This window comes from Eptatretus burgeri, chromosome 4 (assembly GCF_056783735.1).
Source record: "Eptatretus burgeri isolate ZD-2024b chromosome 4, Ebu_testis_v1, whole genome shotgun sequence".
Lineage (NCBI taxonomy): Eukaryota > Metazoa > Chordata > Myxini > Myxiniformes > Myxinidae > Eptatretus > Eptatretus burgeri.
In genome coordinates, this window is record NC_140964.1 from 109,455,411 (window position 1) to 109,480,410 (window position 25,000).

At 43.9% G+C, this 25,000-nt stretch overlaps 1 protein-coding gene across 8 annotated transcripts in view; it reads left to right on the forward strand.

Moving 5' to 3' along the window:
• The window catches only part of LOC147028883 (lysine-specific demethylase 8-like), an 88,617-nt gene that overhangs the window by 35,287 nt on the left and 28,330 nt on the right, over nt 1-25,000 (forward strand). For 3 of the 8 annotated variants that reach the window (XM_085879672.1, XM_085879673.1, XM_085879674.1), the window contains exons 4-9: nt 4,013-4,239; nt 4,324-4,456; nt 4,573-4,623; nt 4,818-4,967; nt 5,997-6,089; nt 12,190-12,749. In XM_085879672.1, coding sequence (XP_085735798.1) covers nt 4,013-4,239; nt 4,324-4,456; nt 4,573-4,623; nt 4,818-4,967; nt 5,997-6,089; nt 12,190-12,354 — 819 coding nt within the window. In that variant the 3' untranslated portion in view covers nt 12,355-12,749. Of the gene's footprint in view, nt 1-4,012; nt 4,240-4,323; nt 4,457-4,572; nt 4,624-4,817; nt 4,968-5,996; nt 6,090-12,189; nt 12,750-13,335; nt 21,253-25,000 lie in introns of those variants that run through there. The other 5 variants (XR_015057754.1, XR_015057755.1, XM_085879675.1 and 2 more) reach the window with 4 other exon arrangements.

The window sequence follows — 25,000 nt, forward strand, 5'->3', positions numbered from 1 at the left end:
ACATACATACATACATACATACATACATACATACATACATACATACATACATACATACATACATACATACATACATACATACATACATACACACACACACACACACACACACACACACACACACACACACATATACATATTCTTTAATTTTGTTTTTAAGCATGCAGACAGACAACCAAGCACCAGTTCGAGTGTATGTAGTTCTTCCACTACAAGTCCAGGAGGTTGTTGGTTCAAACCGCGTCCGAGTCATACCAAAGACTTTAAAAATGGTATGTGCTACTGTTGCGGGCTGGGCGGCGGCCGCGAGTACGACCGCCAGGTAGAGCAGTAGAGTCGGCTCCGCCGATCACCCGGAATTTAGATCGTATCTTCTCGGAAAACTCCGAAAAGTACGGGTTCCTAATCGGACCGTGAAGCGTCAATATTTCTACCACGTGGTACAGGGTTATTTGCCAATTCTCAAAATACTTAGAGATCCACGTGGCGATTTACCGAGTCTTCACACCCTCGAAGGCACCCGTACGGAATGAGCCACTAGCGTACTCTAACCGGGTGTGACCCGAGCGTACGGTCACCAAAGTCCTGTCGTTCCAAATGTCCCCTTTACAGCGGCACAACGGCCTTGCTAATTTTCCAACACGCAGCATGCTAAGCCAATGGAGGAAATGACACGAACGAGCTGATACATTTCACAAATGGGGATATTTATTAAACAATAGGGAAATGAGGGGAGCACGTAAGTGCAGAGTTATCCGAATATTAATAAGCACATATGTACAGCAAGGCACTTAACAATTCATTACTTCGCAGACTGGCGCCACACACACACACACACACACACACACACACACACACACACACACACACACACACACACACACACACACACACACACACACACACACACACACGAATCGGACCCAAAGTGGTCTTTATTAATGCCTCCAGCTCGGATGGAAAGGATGAGTTCGAGACCAGATTCTGCCTTGGACCTGTCCACCTCGTGTGGTCTTCAAGCTGTTCGAACCGGGCACCAGCGAGGGCGAGCTGAATCCAGACACCAACGAGCTGCGATCAGCTTCCCGAGCTCCGGCGGATCCTCTCGTGCCCCAGAACACGCGCTGGTGAAGACGAGGCACCGATCCTTCACAATCCGCTGAGTCGATTCAACCGAAGAACCACCAACCACCTTCCGTGCTCTCCGAACAACCACCAACCAAGAGCCAAGAACAAGAACCCAGAAGAGCAAAGAACCCAGAACTAGAACCAAGAACAACCCACTTCTGTCTCTCCGTTCCCTTCTTATCCCTCTCGGGCGCGGCTCGCTTCCGGCGTGACTCGTTCACCGTCGGTGGGGGCTGTCGCATCCCATTTCTTGGAGTGCCCAAGCAAACCGATTCATGTTCATATTAGGGAATGCAATTCAGTTCGCTCATCGTTGGGTGGGGGCTGTCGCACCCAATTTCTTGGAGTGCCCAAGCGAGCCGATTTGTGTCCATATTAGGGAATGGAATTCAGTTTGCGAATGCATTCAGAACACATCCGCATTTCAGCGAGGCGCGGAGAATGCCGGGAGTAGAGGGTTTTCGTTGGTGTTGTCATCATCGTTGGTGTTGTTATCGTTGGTGGTGTAAAATAAAAGAAAACCCTGACAACGTAACTCGCAGCGCATTTACATTTATTCACCCATTAGACTAGGGAAAGGGGAGCTACCTATCCACATTCACTTATTGAAATAACTGAGCTATAGGACCTGAATGTTGTGTGCTCATGGCTTCCAGATTCACAACACTACTTCCTTGCTTGATGCTCAGCATTTAAAAGGATGAAGAATGGAAAAACAACGTTGGGAAGGCAATGGCAAACCATGCAGTATAAATCTTGCCAAAAAACTGCTTTGTCTGCTGATTCTTTCATTGAGGTTCACAAGGTCACAGAGATAAGCTATAGGATAAAAGAAGAACAAATAAAAAGATAAAAAATAAACAATATAAAAAAAAGAACAAAAACTTTCATTTGTCCAATTTACACATTCTTTGGCACTCCTTCCTCTCCTTGACCTCCAGAGAGTTGTATGGTGGTGGAGGGGTTTGGGAGAATGGGGGAGAGAGGCACCATGAGGAGTAGGGGAAGGCAGCTCAGCACAAGGGGAATGGAGGCAATATAAGGTCAAGGGAAGGAAGCATGAGTGGAGGGTAGGCTGCGTACCAGGGTGATAAAACTCGCCTGAACAACAACGTTTTCCATGTAAAACCAGGTGGGAGCATTTAAAATGAAAACCCATGCTATTTACCTGGCAAATGCATGCCCCCACCCCTCCCCCACCCTCCCATACGTACCTCTTCATTTTCAGCAACTGCTGACTTAATATAGTGCAGCAACTGTTCGTATATTTATATTAATATTTTGCCATGTAAAAAGCAAACTTTGTACGTTGATGCCGAAAAAAGGACCCCTGTGAACTGTATCGTCATGGCTTGCAAAAGCCAGGTTATAGAGCATGGCGTTGCGCTCAATGAAGTTCCACTTTCTGCACATTTTTTAATCTTTTCTTTGCTTAATATAATCGTCCGAACAGTAGAAAAAAAAATAGTTCAAGCTTAATGCTTTGCTTAAATAAATACACTTGGTTATACAAATCACTAATTTGTTAAAATTTTCAGATTTCACTCCAGATTGCGACAGTTATTTAGTCCATCATATCCGATTCTCATCTTAGTTATAATATTTTGATTTATATACTTAAATTAGTCCGTTAGAGTAGATAGTGTCTTTTTTCAAATCGAGGCCGAACAGAATAGGGATACAATGGCTTGAATAGGCCGAACAGAATGGTGAATTAAGAGCCCAGCCAGTTAACAGAGGCTGACAAAGGATGATGCCTTGCTAAATGATAATTAAATAAGGCCATTACTTATCTTCAAAAGGTGTGTTTTAATTCACTCATTCACTTCCTTGGAGTTCCTTCAGTATGCATGCAAAGTTTCATGGTTTTGGAGTTATGGAGGACACACACACACACGAACATTTATTCGGATAGATTATGAACGAAAAGATGTCGGTTTTGACCGATCTCAGTGTTTTGCTTTTTACCTCCGCCAGCGAAGGTGAAGGAGGTTATGTTTTCACCCCTCTCTGTCTGTCTGTGTTTGTTTGTTTGTCTGTGTGCAGAATATCTCAAAAAGTTGTGGACAGATTATGACAAGGAAGAATTGATTTAACTAGAAGCACCCGCTCCCTACAGGAGCCGTCAAGGGGGTTACATTATTGTATTTATGCCTATTTTACTCCAAGGGGTCCCAGGATTACACACCCCAAAAATGGTTGCGATCAGTTCAGTCGTTTTTGCGGTACCTGGAAACAGACGGATGGACAAACGGTGAATTGTAGTAATCTAAGATTCTGGTGAAGATCCTAATCCAGATCCGGATTGGATAATGTTTTTGAAGTGATTCTTCACCTTTTAGCGATGGGGCTAAATCGATATATAGCATGATGTGTCAAAAATGTATTGGGCCCGATATGTTCTCGTGGATCAGGCATTTCGTGGTGGATGTATGCACTCTACCAAGTGCCCTTCTAGTTTTTGGGGCTTTTGCCATTGTCTGTAGTCCTGAAAAGTGATCCCTGCCTCGACGATTAGCTGAACAGACCATGCAAGTTCTCGTATGTAGCCTAAGCGACTTAAAATATATACATATTTTTTAGTTTAGTTTCACTCCAACTTTAGTTTTTTATGTAGTGGGTGGAGCTGACTTTTTTCTGTGCCATCCCCACATAGAAAGTGATAGTGTACTCTCTGATGTTTTGATACTGTATAGTGTGCGTGTATATCTCTATAAAAAAATATATATATATAATACCTTGGAGATGCGATACAATTTTCTTTTGACATCACATTTATGAATTATCATGTCATAATGGGCCACCAAAGTGGAAAAAGAATTTTTGTTCATGATTGCATGTGAGTTTGCTCTTCCTTGGTGTCTTTCTGTCCTGCCTTGTGAAGCTGAAGCGAGTAGAACGTGCATTACTACCACATGAGGAGAGTTCTCTCTCAAAGCCTGCACCTTGTCTTTCATGGCTCAGTGCACATCATGCCTTAGTTCAGACTTTGCCAGTTCTAACTGAACCACCACTGATCGTGTTCCACAAAGAGCTGTTTGAGCCTCAGCGTCCTGCTCTGCTGGAGGGTGTTGTGAGACACTGGCCTGCCATGACCTCAAAACGATGGAGGTAATATTTGCGAAAGATTGCCTCTGGTCACACATCTGAAAATGGAACGAAATGTAATTTGTGATGTTGTCCTTGCACTTCAAGCTTTGAGTACTTGGAGAGCATCTCCGGTTTGCGCACAGTTCCAGTCGAGGTCGGGGCACGTTATACCGATGCTTCATGGGGTCAAAGGCTCATGACCCTGTCCGAATTCATTGACAAGCATGTGGTGCATGCAGTAAGTTGGGGAACCGTGGGAATGGTAAAAAGCAAAACCACATGTCGTTCCATGGGTTTTGAAATATGAACTGCACATTATTCCTTGGTCTTTACTCACACCTTATTCCATTGCAGGATGAACAGTTGACAGTTGGATACATGGCACAACATCAACTCTTTGACCAGGTGTGTTATGATACTGGCATCTGGAAAGTGTTGTTTTTGGGGTTTATTTTTTTTTCCCTTTGCTATAAACTTTGTAGTAAAGGTGTCTCCCCCTCCCCAAAAAAAGTTTTAGACTCTGTGATCTGTAGTTGTATTGATCGTATGTAGCACGTTCTTGACCTCATTGATCATCGCCTCCACATACCCTCCAACAGATCCCTGAGCTCATGGCAGATATTTGTATCCCCGATTACTGCTGTTTGGGGGAGAGTGAAGGTGATAACGTAACTATCAATGCCTGGTTGGGCCCTGGGGGAACGGTTTCTCCTCTACACCAAGATCCACACCAGAACTTGTTGGTGCAGGTGAAGCCTCTTAGTGCCAGATCTGTTTGCCCATGTTAACCTGTTGAAGTTTCATAATTCACCGCTGCTTGCTTTCTTGCTTGGTTTTGAAGAAATTTGTTGTGAAAACTTCTTTTTCAGATGAAACATGCATTGAATGATGTAATTTGGTATGATGAATATTGCTTACGCTCACAACGCATATTACAGAGATGTACACAAATGTCCTGTTTTGTAGTACAGACTGAAACTAGAATGGGCACTTGGTAGAGTGCATACCTTCGCCTCCGCTACTTTTTTGTTCTTGGCATGAGAGTGGGGGGAACAGAACAGTGAACATTTTGGTGTTGGTTTCATGCAAATCGGTTTTGATTTGATCGTGTTATGACAAAAACCGCATATTTTGAAAGGTCGTGACCCCACTGACCTTTGACCCCCAACCGCTAACAAGGGTAATTACATAATTGTGTCATGTTGCCCATCACAAGATTGGGCAATGAATTCTGAACATTTTGGCATCGGTTGCATGCCAATTAGATCAAAATTGACCGCGCTATGGTAAAAATACGAATTTGACCTTTCCGTGACCTTGACCTTTGACCCGATCGCTCCCAAAATCTAATCAAATGTTCCTTGGATAATAACCCATCATCACACACACACACACACACACACATATTCACAAATAAATAAATAAATAAATAAATACGCAGTGACTAATACATAACCTTTCCCAGAATGTGAAGGTAAACAATGTCGCCGGTGGTGGGGGGTCAGGGGTGTAGTTGGTGGGTGGGTTGGCTGTGCTCAGAAACCATTAATGGTATATTCCTCACATTGTTGAAGCTGACAAATTGTGGGTTCTCCACCTAATTCTAAAGTTAGCACAGGTGTCAAAATGTAAATCAATCCTCAGCCAGGGAAAAAAAAAATTTTCAATAATAATTAAACCTTAACCTTGCAAAGTCACCTGAAATATTTATGATGTCGATTTAAACGCACGTGCACACAATATTTATTCACCGTGACGCTACGCATAATACCTGGCAGGTGCTGGGCAGGAAGTATATACGGCTGTACTCCGCAGAGTTTTCATCGAACCTTTATCCCAACCCTTCACATCTCCTCAACAACACGAGTCAGGTTGGTGAAGTTTCGCAATCGCCACTCGTGCTGGATTCTCTGTTCTGTTTTTTTTATCATATTTTCTTATTTCTCACAAAAACATGTTTTGATTTTTTTTAACAACGTCAATATTGTTTTTTGACTTCTTAGACATTGTTCATGAAAAACTTTTTTAAAGAGTCGTTTGGCACCGCAAAATCTGAAAATCGCCGAGAAAATAAGACGCGCCGAAGCTTTAAGTCTTGCACTCGTCAAGACGATCGTCAGGATACCAGAGATGAAGATCGAAGCAATTTGTGCTCGCACGTGGTCGCTGATTGGTTCACATCGGTGGTGACGATTGAAATGCTCACTCAAAGTTGGGACTCTGCGATCAGACAGCATTTGTGGAATGATCCAGAATGCGTTGAAAATCTTCGAGTGGATTGATTTGAGATCATGTGCCCCGAGCACGTAGCACGGCACATCTACGCATGCTTGAAGCCATGTTCATCCACACTCGGTCCCATTGTCTGCAAGCAAAAATGATTCGTGCCACTGCAGCACTGCAGCAAGTCTGGGGTTATCAAGTTCACTCTGCGTCTCATAGCCATGACGTCCATCAGAGGCAACAGTCATCACCGACGTGAACCAACCAATGACAAAGTGTGACCATAAATTGCTTCGATCTTTATGTCCGGTCTCCTTGTGGAAGACCTTTCAACAAAACACTTGTAGAATGTGCCAACTGACATGTTTTGTTTTGTTTTATCGCAGAGGAGGATGTACACTGTAATGGACAACACATTCTGATGAGCATGTATAAAAAGTGCAGAGAGGAGCACAACTAGCGTGAGAATGAAAGAGGTGTCTAAAATATAAAACAGTACAACAGGAGATTGGTATTTTCAAAAAAAAAAAAAGGCACGATGGCCAATAGTGGAGGAATAGCTAAATTACGGAATGATTTGTAACGACCACACTTGATGGCATTGTGGTTATAGCGTCCACTCTGAGTCCGAGTCTGGGAGGTCAGCGGTTTGAGTCCAACCTTGGCTGAGTCATATGAAAGACTTTAAATGTTAAGCTTGCTTCCTCACTTGATGCTCTGCATTTGGAGGGCAGAGTACGGACAAATCCTGTGGGTTGGCATCTCTTTTGGGAAGGATATTTCTCAACAAAGTGGCCCACCTGGCTGTGAAAAGTGCTGTTACACTCGATGGAGCTCCTGGCATCCAGTGTGTTCCAGAACGTAACTTCCCCTCATAGACTTCCGGTTCCGGTTTTGAGCGGCAAGAGGTCTCCTTCGGGGCTCCCTGCTGACATTCTCAAAGTTAAGTTCCGGTTGTTATTTGTCCCGTTTTAACTGTTTAATTTTCTCACCTACATGTTAATGTGTGTTCCTAGTTCGGTTTTGTTTCAAAAATCGTGCTATTTTGTGAGTATTTATGTCGACGTTCTCACCTGGTGCTTGAGGCCTAGTCCTAGGCTTGAGGCCTACCGGTTCCACTTGGTGTTCGATCGTTTTTTTTTTTTGTTTGTTTGTTTTTTCTCCCCATTACCTTCAATTTCTATCCTCCCCATTACCTTCAATTTTCATCCTCCCCACTTTCCAAATATCCCCCACTCTCCCAACTAATCTCTTTCTTATCTCAAAAAAAAAAAAAAAAAAAAAAAAAATAATCCAACAACAACAACAACCTTCTCCCGATTCTGCTACTTCTTCTTCCTCTTAACTTCCTCCTCGTCTTCCTCGATTTCTTTTTTTTTTCTACACTTCCATGACCTAATCTGTTGAACTCTCTCATACATTAATATTAACAACAAAAACGATCTTATAATGCTTCATCTTCCTCTCTCACACATGTGGTACTCTTTACTGTTTCACAATGCACTACTCTTCTGCTATTTTAACAGACCGCTCTCATTTCGACCTCTCCTTCATTCCTTGCCTAAAAAATCCAACTATTACAGCGCTTCTTCTCTCCATGCTCTGAATTCGCCTTCATTGCATCCATCAAGAATTGTGTTAAATCGTATCTCTGACCTAAAACTTTTAAAAACCACAGTTTGCCATGGATGCTCGCTTTTCCATCAACCATTCTTTTTTCCAACTTCAGTGCCAACTCACCCCCTCACCCCTCACTCTCACTCTCAAAGCAACCATCCCACTCTTCTCCCTCCAAGCCTCCCTCTCACCTCTTTCAAAAATTCCCCCCTCACCTTTCTCCCACCTTTCATCCCCCTCACTCTTCCTTCTCTAAGTTGCCCCCCTCTCATCCACCAACCTGCCTCCCTCCACTGCCCTCTCACCTCCATCTCTTCACTCCACCTCCTCAAATCCTCAACTGCCATCTTCCTTGTCTCTTGTCCCCCCTCTCTCCACAGCACCACAGAGCCTTTTCTCCTCCTCATTCGGCCCCCCTCCCCTCGCTATTCTGCAATACCCACACTCCTTCAGCAACCCTCCTTACCTCCCCCCTCGTCCCTCGTCCGACCCTCCCCCGCCCCTTCCACCTCCTGCACCAAAAGCCTCCTCCCTACCTCTTCATTAAAAGTGTGGACCTCAAATATCCGGGGCCTTCGCTCAAACCTTTCAGATCTTTCCATGCAGGTTTCCACTGACAAACCAGACATTATCTGCCTAACAGAAACTTTCCTCTCCCAAGACGTGTCTGACTCCCAAGTATCTCTCCCTGGTTACTCCCCTCTTACGGTATGACAGACCTGAGCCTCGTCCTGGTGGAGGTGTTGCTCTCTTCATCAAAGACTCTATTCCTCACTCTCCCTGCACTGCTCTCACTCCCCCACACCCCCAGGAATACCTCTGGCTTCAGCTTCCTCCACTCCCACCTCATGTTTATATGTGTACTGTACCGTCCACCGAACAGTGATGACTCCATCTACACCTCACTCTCCGAAAACATGGACCATCTTCTATCTTCTCATCCAAACTCTCTCTTCCTCTTTTGTGGCGACTTCAATTGTCATCACGCCAGTTGGCTAGGTGTGGGTACCTCTCTCACCTGCCATGGGACATCAGCAAAAGCTTTCTGTGACTCATTGGGACTGACTCAATCGGTCAACTTCCCGACCCGGATCTCAACCAATGGTACTCCATCTCTTCTGGATCTGATTTTGACAAATTTCCCTGACAATATCTGCTGCTCTTCCTTCGCTCCAATTGGTTCTTCTGACCACGTCCTTATTAAAGTGGACATCTCTCTGGCTGTTATCAGAGAACCACCTCACGCCCGTCGAGTCTGGCATTTCACTCAAGCCGACTGGCAGGGTCTCCGAGCAGCCATCAAACTTACAGACTGGTCTCCTATCACTACTTTCTCAAACATCAACTCATCCTGGGAATTCTTTCAAAGAAACTTGCTCTCCCTCATGCACAGATTTATCCCCTCTCGTGTTCAGTTGTCTTACCCTTCCTCCCGCCCTTGGTTTACTGAAGCTTGTGGCGAGGCAGTTGTCCTGAAACAACTTGCCTTTGCCTCATGGAAAGCAAACCCAACTGAAGGGCAATCTCAGTTCTTTCCACAAAGCTCGGAACAAGTGTGTAGCTACCCTCAGAGAGCCAGAAAACAACATCTTTCTCATCTCAAGTCTGAACTCTCAAACCTCTCTCCCTCCTCAAAATCCTGGTGGCGTTTAATCAAATCTGTTTCTGGTGTATGTTCCCCCTCCATCCCCTCCCTTACCTCAAATGGCCGCACTGCTGATTCCACACGTGATAAAGCTGAATGTCTAAACTCGGTGTTTGCAGCTAAATCTTGTGTCCCAAACCCATCACTATCTCTACCCACTTTACCCAGTCGCACCCAACTGTCCCTGGACTCTGTATCCTTTTCTCCTGACAAGGTGGAGAGCTTGCTTTCAAACCTCGAGTCAGATTCTGCAACCGGTCCAAGACGGCATCAGCCCACGTGTCCTCAAAGCCTGCTCTTCTGCTCTTGCTCACCCTCTCTCTGTTCTATTCACCCTCTCATTTTCCCAAGGTCATCTGCCATCTGCTTGGAAATCTGCTAACATCACTGCCCTGCATAAAAAAGGTGCAAAAACAGATCCCTGTAACTACAGACCAATCAGCCTTCTCCCAATCATCAGCAAGGTTATGGAATCCATCATCGCTTCAGACATGAAATCCTTCCTCTTCTCCAATGGCTTGATTTCCAATCATCAATTTGGTTTCAGACCAGGTCACTCTACCCTAGATATGCTGCTACTGCTCTCCCATCAATGGATGGAGGTCCTCAATGCCAGACAGGAAATCCGAGCCGTATCCCTGGACATATCACGTGCTTTTGACACAGTCTGGCACCCTGCCCTACTCACCAAACTCTCTGCCCATGGTATTCAAGGCCATCTCCACTCATGGCTCGCAGACTTCCTCTCCTGTCGCAGTCAACGTGTGGCCCTAAATGAGTTCTTTCATCCCCTCTTCCTGTGCAGGCTGGAGTTCCTCAAGGTAGCGTTCTGGGCCCTGTTCTTTTCTGGTTTCATCAATGATCTCTCGGACTCTCTGGAAAATCCTCTATTTCTCTTTGCCGATGACTCAACCCTCTGCCGTACCATCTGTCATCCCTCAGACCGGCAAGCAGCAGCTTCTTCGCTCACTGCAGATCTGGATAAAATCACAAACTGGTCCAACACGTGGAACATGTCTTTCAATCCAGACAAATCTCACACTCTCACTATGTCTCTTCGAAAGGACCGTTTACAAAACCCCCCCATCCACTTTCTCAACAATCCTCTGGAAGAAGTCTTTTCTTTCAAGCTTCTGGGTCTCACTATCTGCCATGACCTTTCCTGGGAAAGTCACATTTCCAACCTTGCCTCAAAAGCCAGTCGCCGACTGGGAATCCTCCATCGTGCAAAGTCCTTCCTCGGCCCTCTTGAGCTCCTGACCACTTACAAAGCTTTTGTCCGTAGCCTGATGGAGTACTGCTCGTCCCTCTGGGCTGGTGCTCCTGCCTCCCACCTTTCTCGACTTCACGCTGTCGAAACCAGGGCTTTTAAGATCATTGGCATCTCCCGCAATGAAGCTGAGTCTTTGGGCCTCTCACTCAATCACCGCAGGTTGGTCGGTGGTCTTTCTGTCTTCTACCGACTCCTCTCCAGCCTTGCCCCCCTGCTCTCTCTGCGATTTGTCCCAACCACATTTCCACAGGGCGCTCAAGGTCCGCCAACAACCCCTTCTGGTAAAACTACCAAAATCACGAATCACTGCTCATCTTCACTCTTTCATTCCTCTTTTTCCCGCCTTTGGAATAAACTTCCTCACTCTATTCTTTCCCATTCTTCCCTTCAGGCTTTCAAAAACAGCTGTTCACCACCACCTCTTATCTTCCCCCCATCCAAATCCTCGATCTTTTCTACCCCCGATAATCCACCCAAGCCCACTTCCTTCAATTCTCCTGCTTTCCTTCCTGAAAGTCCCTTTAATGTCCATCTTCCCCTCGCCATGTTCCCCGTCCCATCCCCATCCCTCTCCCTTCCACAGTTCACCTGTGTCTGTTCCCCAATGTTTTGTCCCTTCCACTCCCGCCCCTCTTGTCTCATGCCTCCTTGCTGTGAGTTGTGTGTTAGCTCTCATACGAGCCTCGACCAAGGTATACAAAAAAAAAAAAAAAAAAAAAAAAAAAAAAAAAAAAAAAAGGTAAACGTGTGTGGTGTCAGCTCTTCCATGAGCTTTAGAAACTGCAGCAAAAAGACAAACCTCAAAGCGGTCTGTGTAATGGGACAAAATATAACCTTGCTCAAAACTTCCTCGAAATTGCTGATATTAACAGCTACTGCTTTACACTTCACACACTAAAGAGACTTGAAAGCCAAAGGGGAGCTGAAAAGCGGCTATCCTCATAGCTGTTATCTGCATGTTGAAAACATAACATTGAATTTTTATTTTCCATAGATGTGGAAGTGAGCTCGATGTGCCGTCGGCATTTTAATGTAATGTGTTGCTGTCACTTTATCTTTGTAAAAGTCGAAAGGTGGGGTGGGGTGATATTCCTTCTTTTGTTACCCATGTTGCCAAGACCAATGATAGCTATTTTATCTTCACACTGTGTGTTCTGTGAGTGCAGTCTCTCGCAGTCAGACTTTTCACTCCCCTAAGACTTTGTTTGTGCAGGTGGATATCGACTCACCTGACCTGGATCGATTCCCTCTCTTCTGCAAAGCCCCATTCCAACAGCTCGTGCTTAATCCGGGACAGACTTTGTTCATACCCCGTGGACATTGGCATTTTGTACGTGCTCTCGAGCCAAGCATATCAGTCAGCTTCTGGTGGGACTGAAGTGGTCTTTAAGATCCACACATGCCCAGAGGCCGTATTGACTTCGTTGGACCTTCATGCTGTTTGCATCTTCATGAAAGATATTTTTGTAATGGTTTGATTTCTTATGAATGTGGATCATTGAATTGAGGCTTACTCTTTGTCTTTCTCTTGGTGTTGAGATATATTATTTGTTGAATCCCATGGATATTAATATAATGCCAAGGCACTGGTTTATTGACCATGCCGTGCTGCAAAAGGGACATCAGGCAATGTGCATGTTGAGTTTGAATGTACTGTTGTTATTAGTGAAGGATTAAGCACCTCATCTCATTTGAAGACACCTTTGTCTACAATTGCTGTGGTGCCCCCTTGTGGTTCGGTTGGTGAGCTTATAAAAGGAGATGTTTGTTTTTCGGGTGGTGTCGAGGCTCGTGATGGAATTGCAACCACAGAACGGATCAGGACAGAACGGTAGAAAAAGGGGGTATGAAACACTACAAAAGCAGGGATGAGGGATAAAATAGAGCGAGACTGTGAAATGGGGAGGACACAAGGAGTGAACAAGATTGATACAGCCAAAAACTCTCAATTACAGAAGTGCAATGAAAAACTGGAAACTTTGAAAGAGAGGGTTCACAGAAGTGGAAGCCCTGGAGCGAAAAGTTGGTTCTACGGGTGGGGGTTTGAGGGGCGGGGGAGGTAACGAATGAATTGAGGTGAACAGTCTGGATTTGTGGGGTTTCACCTGAAAGGGGTTACTAGCAGACCATGTGCAACCTTGGAAGCTGTGAATGAAGGCCAGAAACAGACCTCTGGTAGCTTGTACATGTTGCTGCGTTTGAGTCTGGGGAGTAAATGCTGAAATATATCTGTCCAGGTTCTTCCTGACATCTTTGTTCTTTGTTCCTTTCACATTTCTTTCTAATATTTTTTTTTTCACAATTCTTTTTATTCATTCTAATTCTTGCTTTTTTTTCTTTTTCATCTCTTTTACTACAGTCCTCTCTTTCATTATCCAACTCTCCAAAGAGAAGTGAATTCTTGCAGAAATTTTTCTCTAAGTCTCACTTGGCTGCGCCTGGGTTGTGGAGTAGCGGCTGAAACCCGAATCCTATTCAGGTTCCTCCTGATGACTCCATCTTTGCTCTTTACTTCTTCGGGTTCCTTCTTGGTCTTCCGTTTCATGAGATAAATATTCATATGTGCCAAATAAATCCTTTGCACAATGGAGGATGCTCAGTTGGAGGTCAACTTAGATATGGCTTGTAGCATGGTATTGTGTACACTGTGGTCCTAAATGAGGAGAAAGCTTAGAAATTGAACCCAGTTTTAATAAGATAAACAATCTTAATGTTATATAATGCCCAAGTGTCTGTGCTTTCAGAAAATGTATACTTTGCTATGGGTCCTATGGATATAGTTGCTTACAAAGCATGTTTTTTTTATCCAAACACAGGCTATTTTTTCCATTTTTATAGCTCATTTTTTTATAAATGGGTTACATGTATGATTGTATATGTTGTCCAAAACGGTTGAAAATGAATTTTTTGTTTGATATATATCATTATTATACATAAGAATAGAGCAATTCCTCGAAAGAGTACATTTCTTATGAACTTCTGCACCTTCTGCACTTATTGGCACATTCAAATGTGTAAAATCTCAGATTTTGCAAAATTTCCCCCAGTCATAGTGAAGCTTACAAAATCTTATTCCAGAAATTTGAAATGCATTTGATAGAACGTGTTAAATAGCAATTTACTTCTGCATAAAATGATGATTTAAAATGGCAAGTTTCAACATGGATCATTACTCCATACCAGTTTTTAGGTTCACTTCCATGATTGGGTCATAAATGTTCGGAAGTACGTAACAAATTGCATTTACCAAGCTGGTACAAAGTTACTGGAAGCTATAAGCTCGATTTTATAACCATAGAATAAGTTTTCCAAGGGTGGGATGATTGGGCAACTACAGCAGAAGTGGTGAGGGAGATAGCTAGGAAGGTACTTGGTGTGACATCTGGACAGAGGAAGGAAGATAAGGAGACTTGGTGGTGGAACGAGGAAGTACAGGAAAGTATAAGGAAGAAGGGGTTGGCGAAAAGGAAGTGGGATAGTCAGAGAGATGAAGAAAGTAGGCAGGAGTACAAGGAGTGGCGGCAAAAGGCAAAAAGAGAGGTGGAAAAGGCATATGACTAGTTGTATGAGAAGTTGGATACAAAAGAAGGGGAAAAGGATTTATACCGATTGGCAAGACAGAGGGACCGAGCTGGGAAGGATGTGCTGCAGGTTCGGGTGATAAAGGACGCAAATGGGAATGTGCTGACGAGTGAGGAGAGTGTGTTGAGAAGGTGGATGGAGTACTTTGAGGAGCTGATGAATGAAGAAAATGAGAGAGAGAAGGTTGGAAGAGGTGGAGATTGTGAATCTGGAAGTGGGGTGGATCAGTAAGGATGAAGTGAGGACTGCTATGAAGAGGATGAAAAGTGGAAAGGCGGTTGGCCCAGATGGTATACCAGTGGAGGCATGGAAGTACTTAGGAGAGATGGCAGTGGGGTTGTTAACTAGATTGTTTAATAAAGTCTTGGAAAGTGAGAGGATGCCGGAGGAGTGAAGATGAAGTGTACTGGTTCCGATTTTTAAGAATAAGGGTGATGTGCAGAGCTGTGGAAATTACAGAGGGATAAAGTTGTTAAGCCACACCATTAAGTTGTGGGAAAGAGTAGTGGAATCTCGGTTGAGAGGAGAGGTGACGATCTGTGAGCAGCAATATGGGTTTATGCCAGGAAAGAGCACCACTGATGCGATGTTTGCTTTGACAATGTTGATGGAGAAGTATAGGGAAAGCCAGAAGGAGTTACATTGTGTGTTTGTGGATTTAGAGAAAGCTTACGATAGGGTGCCAAGAGAGGAGTTGTGGCATTGTATGAGGAAGTCGGGAGTGGTGGAGAAGTATGTGAGGATCGTGCAGGATATGTATGAGGACAGTGTGACAGCGGTGAGGTGTGCGGTAGGAATGACGGACCGGTTTAAGGTAAAAGTGGGATTGCACCAAGGATCGACTCTGAGCCCTTTCCTGTTTGCAATGGTGATGGACAGGTTGACGGACGAGATCAGACTGGAGTCTCCATGGACTATGATGTTTGTAGATGACATCATGATCTGTAGGGAGAGTAGGGAGCAGGCTGAGGCGAGCCTCGAGAGGTGGAGGTACGCACTGGAGAGAAGGGGAATGATAGTAAGATGGAGTACATGTGCGTAAATGAGAGGGAGGGTGGTGGTATGGTGCGGTTGCAAGGAGTTGAGTTGGGGAAGGTGGATGGGTTTAAATACTTGGGATCAACTGTCCAACGTAACGGAGAGTGTGGGAGAGAAGTGAAAAAGAGAGTACAGGCAGGATGGAGTGGGTGGAGAAGAGTGGCAGGAGTGATTTGTGACAGAAGGGTAGCTGCAAGAGTGAAGGGAAAAGTATATAAGACGGTAGTGAGACCAGCTATGTTGTATGGTTTGGAGGCGGTGGCACTAACAAAAAGACAGGAAGCGGAGCTGGAGGTGGCAGAGTTAAAGATGCTGCGATTCTCGTTAGGAGTGACGAGGATGGATAGGAAAAGAAATGAGTATATTAGAGGGACAGCGCAGGTAGGACGGTTTGGAGACAAAGTGAAGAGGCGAGATTGAGATGGTTTGGACATGTGCACAGGAGGGAAGCGGGTTATATCGGGAGATAAGAAGGATGTTGAAGATGGAGCCGCCAGGCAGGAGGAGAAGAGGAAGGCCAAAGAAGAGGTTCATGGATACGGTGAGGGCGGACATGCGGGTGGTTGGAGTGTCAATGGAAGATGTGGAGGAGAGAGCGAAATGGAGACGGTTGATCCGCTGTGGTCACCTCTAACCGGAGCTTGCCGAAAGAAGAAGAAGAAGAGAATAAGTTTACCAAGGTGGCCCTATGATATAAAAATCAATACCAAAGGCCAGTTTGTGTTCAGTATACAGAACATCAAAGGTCGTTAGGAAGTACGTAACGTTTTTAGGAAATCTGCACTTTTAATCCAAAGATGGTAGTTTGGTTCATCACAGCATGTATTTTTATGGTTAAGTTTATGTGCATATATATTTATGACCTGAATGAACACTGATCAATTTGATCAATTTATTAATTTCATATGACCTTGACCTCTTTCATATGACTCATTTTTTTGGTCCCCCGTGTCGTAAATGTGTACATAATACCTTGCTTCAAGCGATATGTGGTTTGCCAAGAAAGATAATGACTGATCATAAGGCCCAAACATTTTAGTGACTGAACTTCTTCAAGAGGATTGTTTGTAAAATAGATGAGGGTTTGCTAGACGGTTTTTAAGGAGAGGCAGAGTTTGTGTTTAAAATAAATAAATAAAAATTTCAGGACTGAAAAACGTATTCCAGGTGCTTGACGAGCTCGTGATACTATCATGGTCTGCAGAGAGGGGCGAGGTTGCTGCCTGCCTCTCTGAAGAATGAAGGATATCACGGCAACGGGTGAAGTCATCAGCAAAATGATAGAGCGTTTTCCAGAGTCGGAGAGATTATTTATGAATATTGTGAATCCAATAGGGCCCAAAACACTCCATTGGGGGCACTCCAGCCTTAACAGTTGGAGGAGATGAAAGGATTTCGTTGAGAGCCACATGTTTGCGATGAGAGTAGAGTAGGTCAGTAAGCCATGTGTGGAGTTGGCCTTGGATGCCATAAGCAGAGAGTTTGGAGAGTAAGGCACGATGCCAGACTGTATTGAATGCTTTAGATATATTGAGAGGGATGGCTCTTATCTCATGTTTGACATTGAGAGCCTCCATCCATTGGTGGGAAAGGAGGAGGAGCATATCCAGGATAGAGTGATCAGGTCTGAATCCAAAGTGATTTGATATGAGGCTCTTGGAGAAAAATAAGGATTTGATGTCAACGGTGATGAAATATTCCATGACTTGCTGATGACTGGAAACAAGCAAATCAGTCTGTAGTTAAGGGTGGTCGGTTTTTGGATGTTGTTTATGTAATGCGGTGATGTTGGCTGACTTCCAAGCAGATGGACATCACTTAGGGGGAAATGATAGGGTGAACAGAGCAGAAAGAGGATGTGTAAGGGCAGCAGAGCAGGTTTTTAGAACATGAGAGCTGATGCCGGCCGGTGCAGTTGCAGAATCGGTCTGTGGTTGCCAGAAACCTCTCCACCTTTTCAGGTGCAAAATCCAGAGTCCAGGAGCAGTTGGTATGACTGAAGGGTGAGTACAGGGAGTGAGAAGTTTGGAACACAAGATTTGCAAGCAAACACAGAATCGAGTCATTCAGCCTTCTCACGAGCAGTCAGCTGTAGTTCCATTTGAAGGGAGGGAAGGGATCAAGGGGAGCATACACCAGCGATAGACTTAACAAGGCACCATCAGGTTGTAGAGGAGGGAGACAAGTTTGAAAGTTCAATCTTTACTTTGGATGGATGTTTTTTTTAACTTTCCTGAGTGAACAACCACTTGTTGCGGGCTTTGTGGAATGAACTGAGATTGCCTTCGGTCAGATTTTCCTTTCCGGAAGAGAAGGCAAGTTGTTTTAGAACAACTGCCTCACCACAGGATTCGGTGTATCATGTCTGGGAAGAAGGGTAAGATAACTAACGTTGAAATATGTGCATTAAAGAGAGATTATTCTGTGGAAGAATTAACATCGGGGGCAGTAGATATAGGAGACCAGTCCTTAAGAGAGTTGGCTGCTTGAGTGAACCGCCAGACTCGCTGCCGTTGAGGCGGCTCTCTGAGAATAGCAATAGATAGCCTCACATCCAAATGATCAGACGAAGCAATTGGAGCAGAGGAAGAACACGAGACATTAGCAGAGAAGCTGGTCATGACAAGTTGAGAAGGGAAGATTTTCCATTGCCAGAAATTTGGGTTGGAACGATCACAGATTGAGTCAGGCCCATGTTTATGCTGTTGTAATGCCGATGGTTTCTTTGCTGACACTTTTTGAAAAGTTTGAGTGAAGAGGTCTTTTTAGCCCATACTCGCAAAGCGATACTCGGGGCTAAGCGATCGGTCCCGTGCATTTTGTTATATCCTTTTCATTGGAACCGCTTGGCGGATTGACACAATTTTCACCATAGGTGCGACAACTCGTGTATAATGTTTTAATGATAATTATGATGTCATAGGTCATGTGGTGTGGCAGCCATGTTGAAAAAAAAAAGGAGAAATGTTGGACCTCAATCGCCAAAACTGCTCTATGGAAAAAATTGAAACTTTTTTTATGACGTCATAATCGACATCTTTGTTCCTTTCACATTGCTTTCTAATTATTTATTTATTTTCACAATTCTCTTTATTCATTCTAATTCTGATTTTTCTTCTCTTTTATCTTTTACTCTCTTTTCCTCTTTCTTTATCTATCTAAAGAGAAGCTAATTATTGCAGAACTTTTTCTGTAAGGCTCACTTGGTTGTGCCTGGATTGGTTTGAGGGTAGTGGAGTAGTGGCTGAAACCCAAATCCTATTCAGGTTCCCCCTGATTACTCCATCTTTGCTCTTTACTTTGTGGGTTTCCTTCTTGGTCTTCCATTTCAATATGTAGAACACTACATCCAATCAGTATGAAAGTTTTTGAGGGTCATCTTGGGATAAATTGGTCAACAGAAAGAAAAAAAAAAAGACGTCATTGGTCACATGGTTCGGCAGCCATATTTTTTAGAAAATCTTCAAAAAAAATTCTCTCCAAAATGCCTGAATACATCGAGGAGAAACTTTACAGCTATGACCGCCTATCCATGAGGAATAAAAAGTTACCCACATATGATGTCACAGATAATCTTTATATTTGATTTGATTTACCCAAAAACCTTTAAAAAAAAATCTTCTCCGGAACGGCTGGACAGATCGAGGAGAAACTTCACACACGTTCCCCAAGCCTTGGGGCTACCCACGGTGTTCATGAATTATAATTGATAGGTCACATGGTTTGGCAGCCATATTGGATCGAAGTTTAAAAGATTCTCTGTTGAACCGCTGCATCAATCAACGTGAAACTTCACTATTTTGATTTCATAGTGATGGGGAAAATGTGTTTTAACAACCTGATCACACGCATGGTCTGGCAGAACCAGAATTATTTAATACTAGCCAAAACCCCGTCACAGACGGATTCCGTTCCATGAGCCCAATATGACAACCAGTGGCGTCTCTTGTAAGAGCCGGCTCCCAGTCGATGTTCTCCATGGCCTTACCTAATGAGGCCTACAAAACGTCCTTGTACACGACATTTTTGGTGTACACTACTCCTTGTGAAGAAGTCCCCTGATTTGTGCACGTGTCCACTTTGACGTACAAACACCGTGTCCAAACTTCTCAGGTCACAGTACCGAGAAAAACGTGACGCGACCGCTAGGAGCACAAAATTGGTCCTTCAGTATTAATATATAGATAGAAGATACAATGTTTCTTGTTGCATTTTTTTGTGTCTAATTCACATTCTGAGGTAGTCAGCATGTGCAGAAGAGGGTTTTACATTGCAGACGCTATTTTCGAGGAGTGGAATTGCACCTCTCAGCAGTGACGGTCTGTCGACAACAGACGTAATGCTGTCGGCGATTGACCGATGATGTCATGACGTCCTTACGCCTCTCGGCGGTGACGTCACACGTCGCCATGTAAACGAATGTAAAACGAAAAGTGTTTATTCTGCTTCAGAGTTGAAGTTTGACGATTGCCACTATGTGCGATGCACTCTTACAGGTACGAAGTTTCTTTCAGTCCAGGTCACAGTACCGAGAAAAACGTGACGCGACCGCTAGGAGGAGCACAAAATTGGTCCTTCAGTATTAATATACAGTATAGATTTTGGATCTTGGTTCTTTTTTTTTATATGTAATATTTTTGAATAAGGCTCACTTGGCTGTGCCTGGATGGGTTTGAGGGTAGAGGAGTAGCAGTTGAAACCCGAGTCCTTTCCAGGTTCCTCCTGATGACTTCATCTTTGCTTTTTGCTTGTTCGGGTTCCTTCTGACTACTCCATTACAGTACCTAATTAATTTGGTCTTCCATTTGATTTGAATTTAATTTTTTTTTAACAACAAATTTGCCACCAGAAGAGTTGGCTTGCACCAGGTCCTTGTCAATATTGCGTGGAGTAAGTATTTTATGAATACCCTCCAGTTACCTCTGCCACGGAAGGTGAAGGTTATGTTTTCACCCCTCTATCTCGTTACTTGCAAAATCAAAGATTTTTTGAAGCGTATTGGTCAGGCGATTTTGTTATTCTGTCTGTTTGTCGCCTACAGGTCACAATTTTAAACCAATCTTCACGAAACTTCACCACATGGTAGAGTTTGTCATTAGGAAGAAGCCAATTGTTTTTGAGGTCAAAAGGTCAACACAGGCTAAAGGTCAATAACTTTAGTGAGATTTCTAAAATCCTCACTTTTCATCCGATTAACTTGAAATTTCAAGAGGAGTTCCAGATTTGGTCATGGAATTCAACCAACAATTATTTTAGGTCAAATTTATTGTATGGATTTTGCACGTTTTGTGCTCTGCACGACGTTTGTTTGTCTGTCTGTGTACAGGATATCTCAAAAAGTTGTGGACAGGTTGGGTGCGTGACAAGGAAGAATTGATTCGATTTTGGTGAAGATCCAAATCCGGATCTGGATACGAGAATTGTTTAATTTTCAAAGTGATTCTTCACCATTGAGAGATGGGGCCAAAAACGATATAGTACTGTACAGCATAATATTTCAAAAATGTATTGAGCCCCGATTTGTTCCCGTGGATCAGGCATTGCGTGGCGGAGGTATGCGCTCTACCGAGTGCCCTTCTAGTTATATTTGTTTAGAAAATGTGATTTAACGATGCAAGTTTACGGAAAACCCACCTTTGCATTAATAGCTCGAGAATCCTTGCGTCAATCCACATAGTCATTCAACTGTGTAAGATGAGGTAAAGTAAGCTCCAGAGCAGGTTTTTTTTTTTTTTTTTTTTTTTTCCTCCTCTATCAGATGATCCTCCTGATAGTCAATCTCGGATGTTTAGAAAAATACCCTGTGATAGTGCGGCTGGGGACATTGTACAAAACACATACTGTATTCTGATAAATAGCGATAAAAACTTTAGAGGGGAACAACCTGAATGAAAATGACCGTTATACACAGGGGCACAACACCGCTACATACATGAGTGCATTGCGTATGTAGCAATACCCCGCGTATGTAGCAATACCCCGCGTATGTAGCAATACCCCGCGTATATCGCAATACCCCGCGTATGTAGCAATACCCCGCGTATGTAGCAATACCCCGCGTATGTAGCAATACCCCGCGTATGTAGCAATACCCCGCGTATGTAGCAATACGCTCGTGTATGTAGCAGTTTCCTGGTGTATACAATGGGTGTTTGTGTGTGTGTGTAAATATATATTGTGGATGTGCTCTTGTAATGGTGTGCTGTGTTGACGGTGTGCTTTCATTGTGCATAAATTACGTTCACATTACACAGTCTGCCCTTTTACACAAATGCAGTAATCGTGTGCCACAGTGGCGGTCACCTTTAGTCCACATACTCCTTTGCCATTCACAAGTGTAGACCTTCGGGATGCAAGATTCTCGCTCGAACCTCCAGTTGCTTTCCTTGTGTTTTGTACGTGCTCTCGTGGAGATCATTGTGACCCAATAACAGGAAGGAATTTGGCCTGCGTTTCATTATGGTTCTCCCGGGAGGGTGAGGGAGGGGAGGCGAGACACCAATACACAGCTCCAATACACACCTGTCCGTCTTGATGTTTGTGCCTCGCTAGTTACATTATATTGGCATTTTTACACCGACAGTGCATGCATTGGAAACGTTTCTTTGTGAGTTTGGTAGTTACCTGTTAACATTTTTATTTTATTTTTTTCGTTCATTTATGAGGTTAGTTTTTAAGGTACCCCAACCTTGGTGGCATTATGGTTCGAGTGTCTGCTTTGAGTCTGGGTTCAAACCCCTTGCTCGTCGCTCAGTATTTAAAAAGGATATGGTATAGACAAACAACCATTGGTTGGTAATAATGGTGCAGGTTTTTATGAGCCTTGTGGCCTTCTGCATCGAAGTTCCTTGGAAGGGAATACCTCCTAATAAGGTGGTTGTGGTTTCAGGGGTGGACCTTCATGGAAGTGGTTAACATTTCGACCGTTGTGGTTATTCCTATTATCATTTCAGATGCAGCCCGTGGCTGCTTGTTGCATCGTTTGTGGGAGTGCGGCTGATACAGTTCCCCCTGGAACTCATTTTTCCAACCTCAAAAGGATGACAGACTGAGTCAACCCACCTGCTGTTAACGGCACGACAGGGGCTCAAACTCAAGACCTTTAATATCTTAAGCTCGCCACCTTAAAACCGTTAAGCCAACATTAGGCATGGTTATTCCTTGATATTATCGATATTGTATATTGCCATCCTATTTTTATTTGTCCTGAAAACTGCATCAGGGTACACAGCTTCCTCTCTTGAAGTGTGGTAGCTGTTTGGGTGGCAGCTTCTGCACTATAAACGAATCCACCAGGTGGTTCATGTGGTTCACATGTTTGAAATCCACCAGGTGGTTCAAGGTTACACTGCTTGCTTTGTTGGAGTGTGGTTGCTGTCTGGGTAGCAGCTACTCCACTGCATCCAAACCCACCGGGTGGTTCACATGTTCCACTTGAACAGCCATGTTCAGCTGTGACAGGCAACCAATTCTAAATTGTTCACCATTTGGGTTTCACCCCTGGCAAAACACTGCATTGAGAAGTGTACCCAAGAGACATGAGAATTCATTTGTGCAATCCGTTTATCAGAAACGATCATGTTTGATGTGAAAAAGTAGCGCGATCGCTTTAACCAGGACTTGCTGCTCGGATTTCAGGAATAATGTGTCATTTACCGGATTGCTACCAACAATCCTGAAATCCCATATCCCGTCCGTTAGATTCCTACAGCGGGATGGGTGTTTGTTTTGGGGATTAGTTGTTCTTTTCTCACGAACGGAGCAGCCCGTGTTGGTCGAGCTCCTGGCTTGTGTTGGTCCAGCCTTCACCCTGTCCGACCCACAGGAGACCCCACAGGAGCACAATCAACATAAGGGGAGACCGCACATGCTTTGGGACATCATATAGTATGTAGTGATCAATGGCATGGGTTTTATGGTCAACTTTGCAATGTTTTTTTTAACCCGCATGTATAATATCCGATGTACCATACAACATTACAGAGTGTTGGTGCTGTCGGAACAGTTTCTTTACTGGGGTCATGCTGGCTAGTTTGCCATCCCTCTCTCAGCAGTAGTTACGGCAAGAATTTGTCACTTGTTCAGGGTGCCAGCAATAAGTCACATACCCTTTGCGAAGGACACCATGGGATGTTTGTTGTTTACTAACTAATGCAGGGAGACGGGGCACCCAGTTTAACATCCATCCGAGGGACAGCACATACATTGACGAATCTCCCTGCCTGTGAAACACCAGCATGACAGTTTATAGTTGAGTCGGGATTCAAACCCAGGCTTGACAGCTTGGAGCGAGTGTGCGTACCTCTCGGCTATCTTTCCGTGATGTGGCAATTCATTGGTATGCAACTGAAAACATTTTTTACTCATTGTAATCGTCTAATTTTATTTCACCTTCTTAACGCCGGACATGTCCACATGGACAACCACGCCGCGGTATCGTCATGGAAGCTTGTAGAGATCGAAGCTCGAAGAGCGTTCCAAGCAAGCAGTCCAATGGCACAGCCGAATAAACTTTTTAAAATGAAACGTTAAATTTTTTATATGTATTTATCTATGCCGAAGTTCTGGGTGGAATAATGAAAGGAGATCCTACAAAAAGGGGAAAACGTGGGGTAAAATAAAATTGCACATTTTCAGTGAGCCAACTACCATCCGACGCACCGCAGAACAATGTGGTGCCAACATGGGCGAGAAGCCCCTGAACTTTGTACAAGTCGATCAATATACAGTATTCAGTGACAGTGCAAATATTGTAGAGTGCTCACCAAGTGCCTTAAACACTCAGGGAAGCACTCCAATGAAACGATTGTTAAGTAATGGCTGGCTTGGCAAGCGATTGGCAAGAGACGATCTGTCGTATGAAACACTTCCCAGAGATGCCAGAAATGTGGAACCATGTCTGAATTGGACACAAGAATACTTTTTATCAACAGTCAGAACTGCTGTCAAGTTCAATTCTGGAGCGGAAATTTTGTAATTCGGTTTAGTTTAAGAGGTTCTTGAGGTTTTGCAATGTGGGGAAATGAAATTGTATTGCATTTATAAGCATTGCAATGTATCCAGCGATTCGTCGAGATGATGCATTCTGTGATATATGTGAGGAAAGTGGGGAAAAATAAAATTATCGTTCAGAAATCATTGCAGTCTGTTCCAACCCAAGGCATTGTTGAGCAGGCCAAAAAAAAAATGGTGGCTTGAGACTTGTGAGCTGACAGAGGGCTGACCAAGAAGGTGCGCTACCATCTTTGTAAGGCTGAGTTTGGTTTTTCATGATGAGCACCCCCTAAATTATCTTCAAAAGGTATGTTTTAATTAATCCAAACACCCAATTGTCATTAATGCACCACCTTGGAGTTCCCCAAGTATGCGTGCAAAGTTTGGAGCTGCTTGGTTTAATGGTTTTG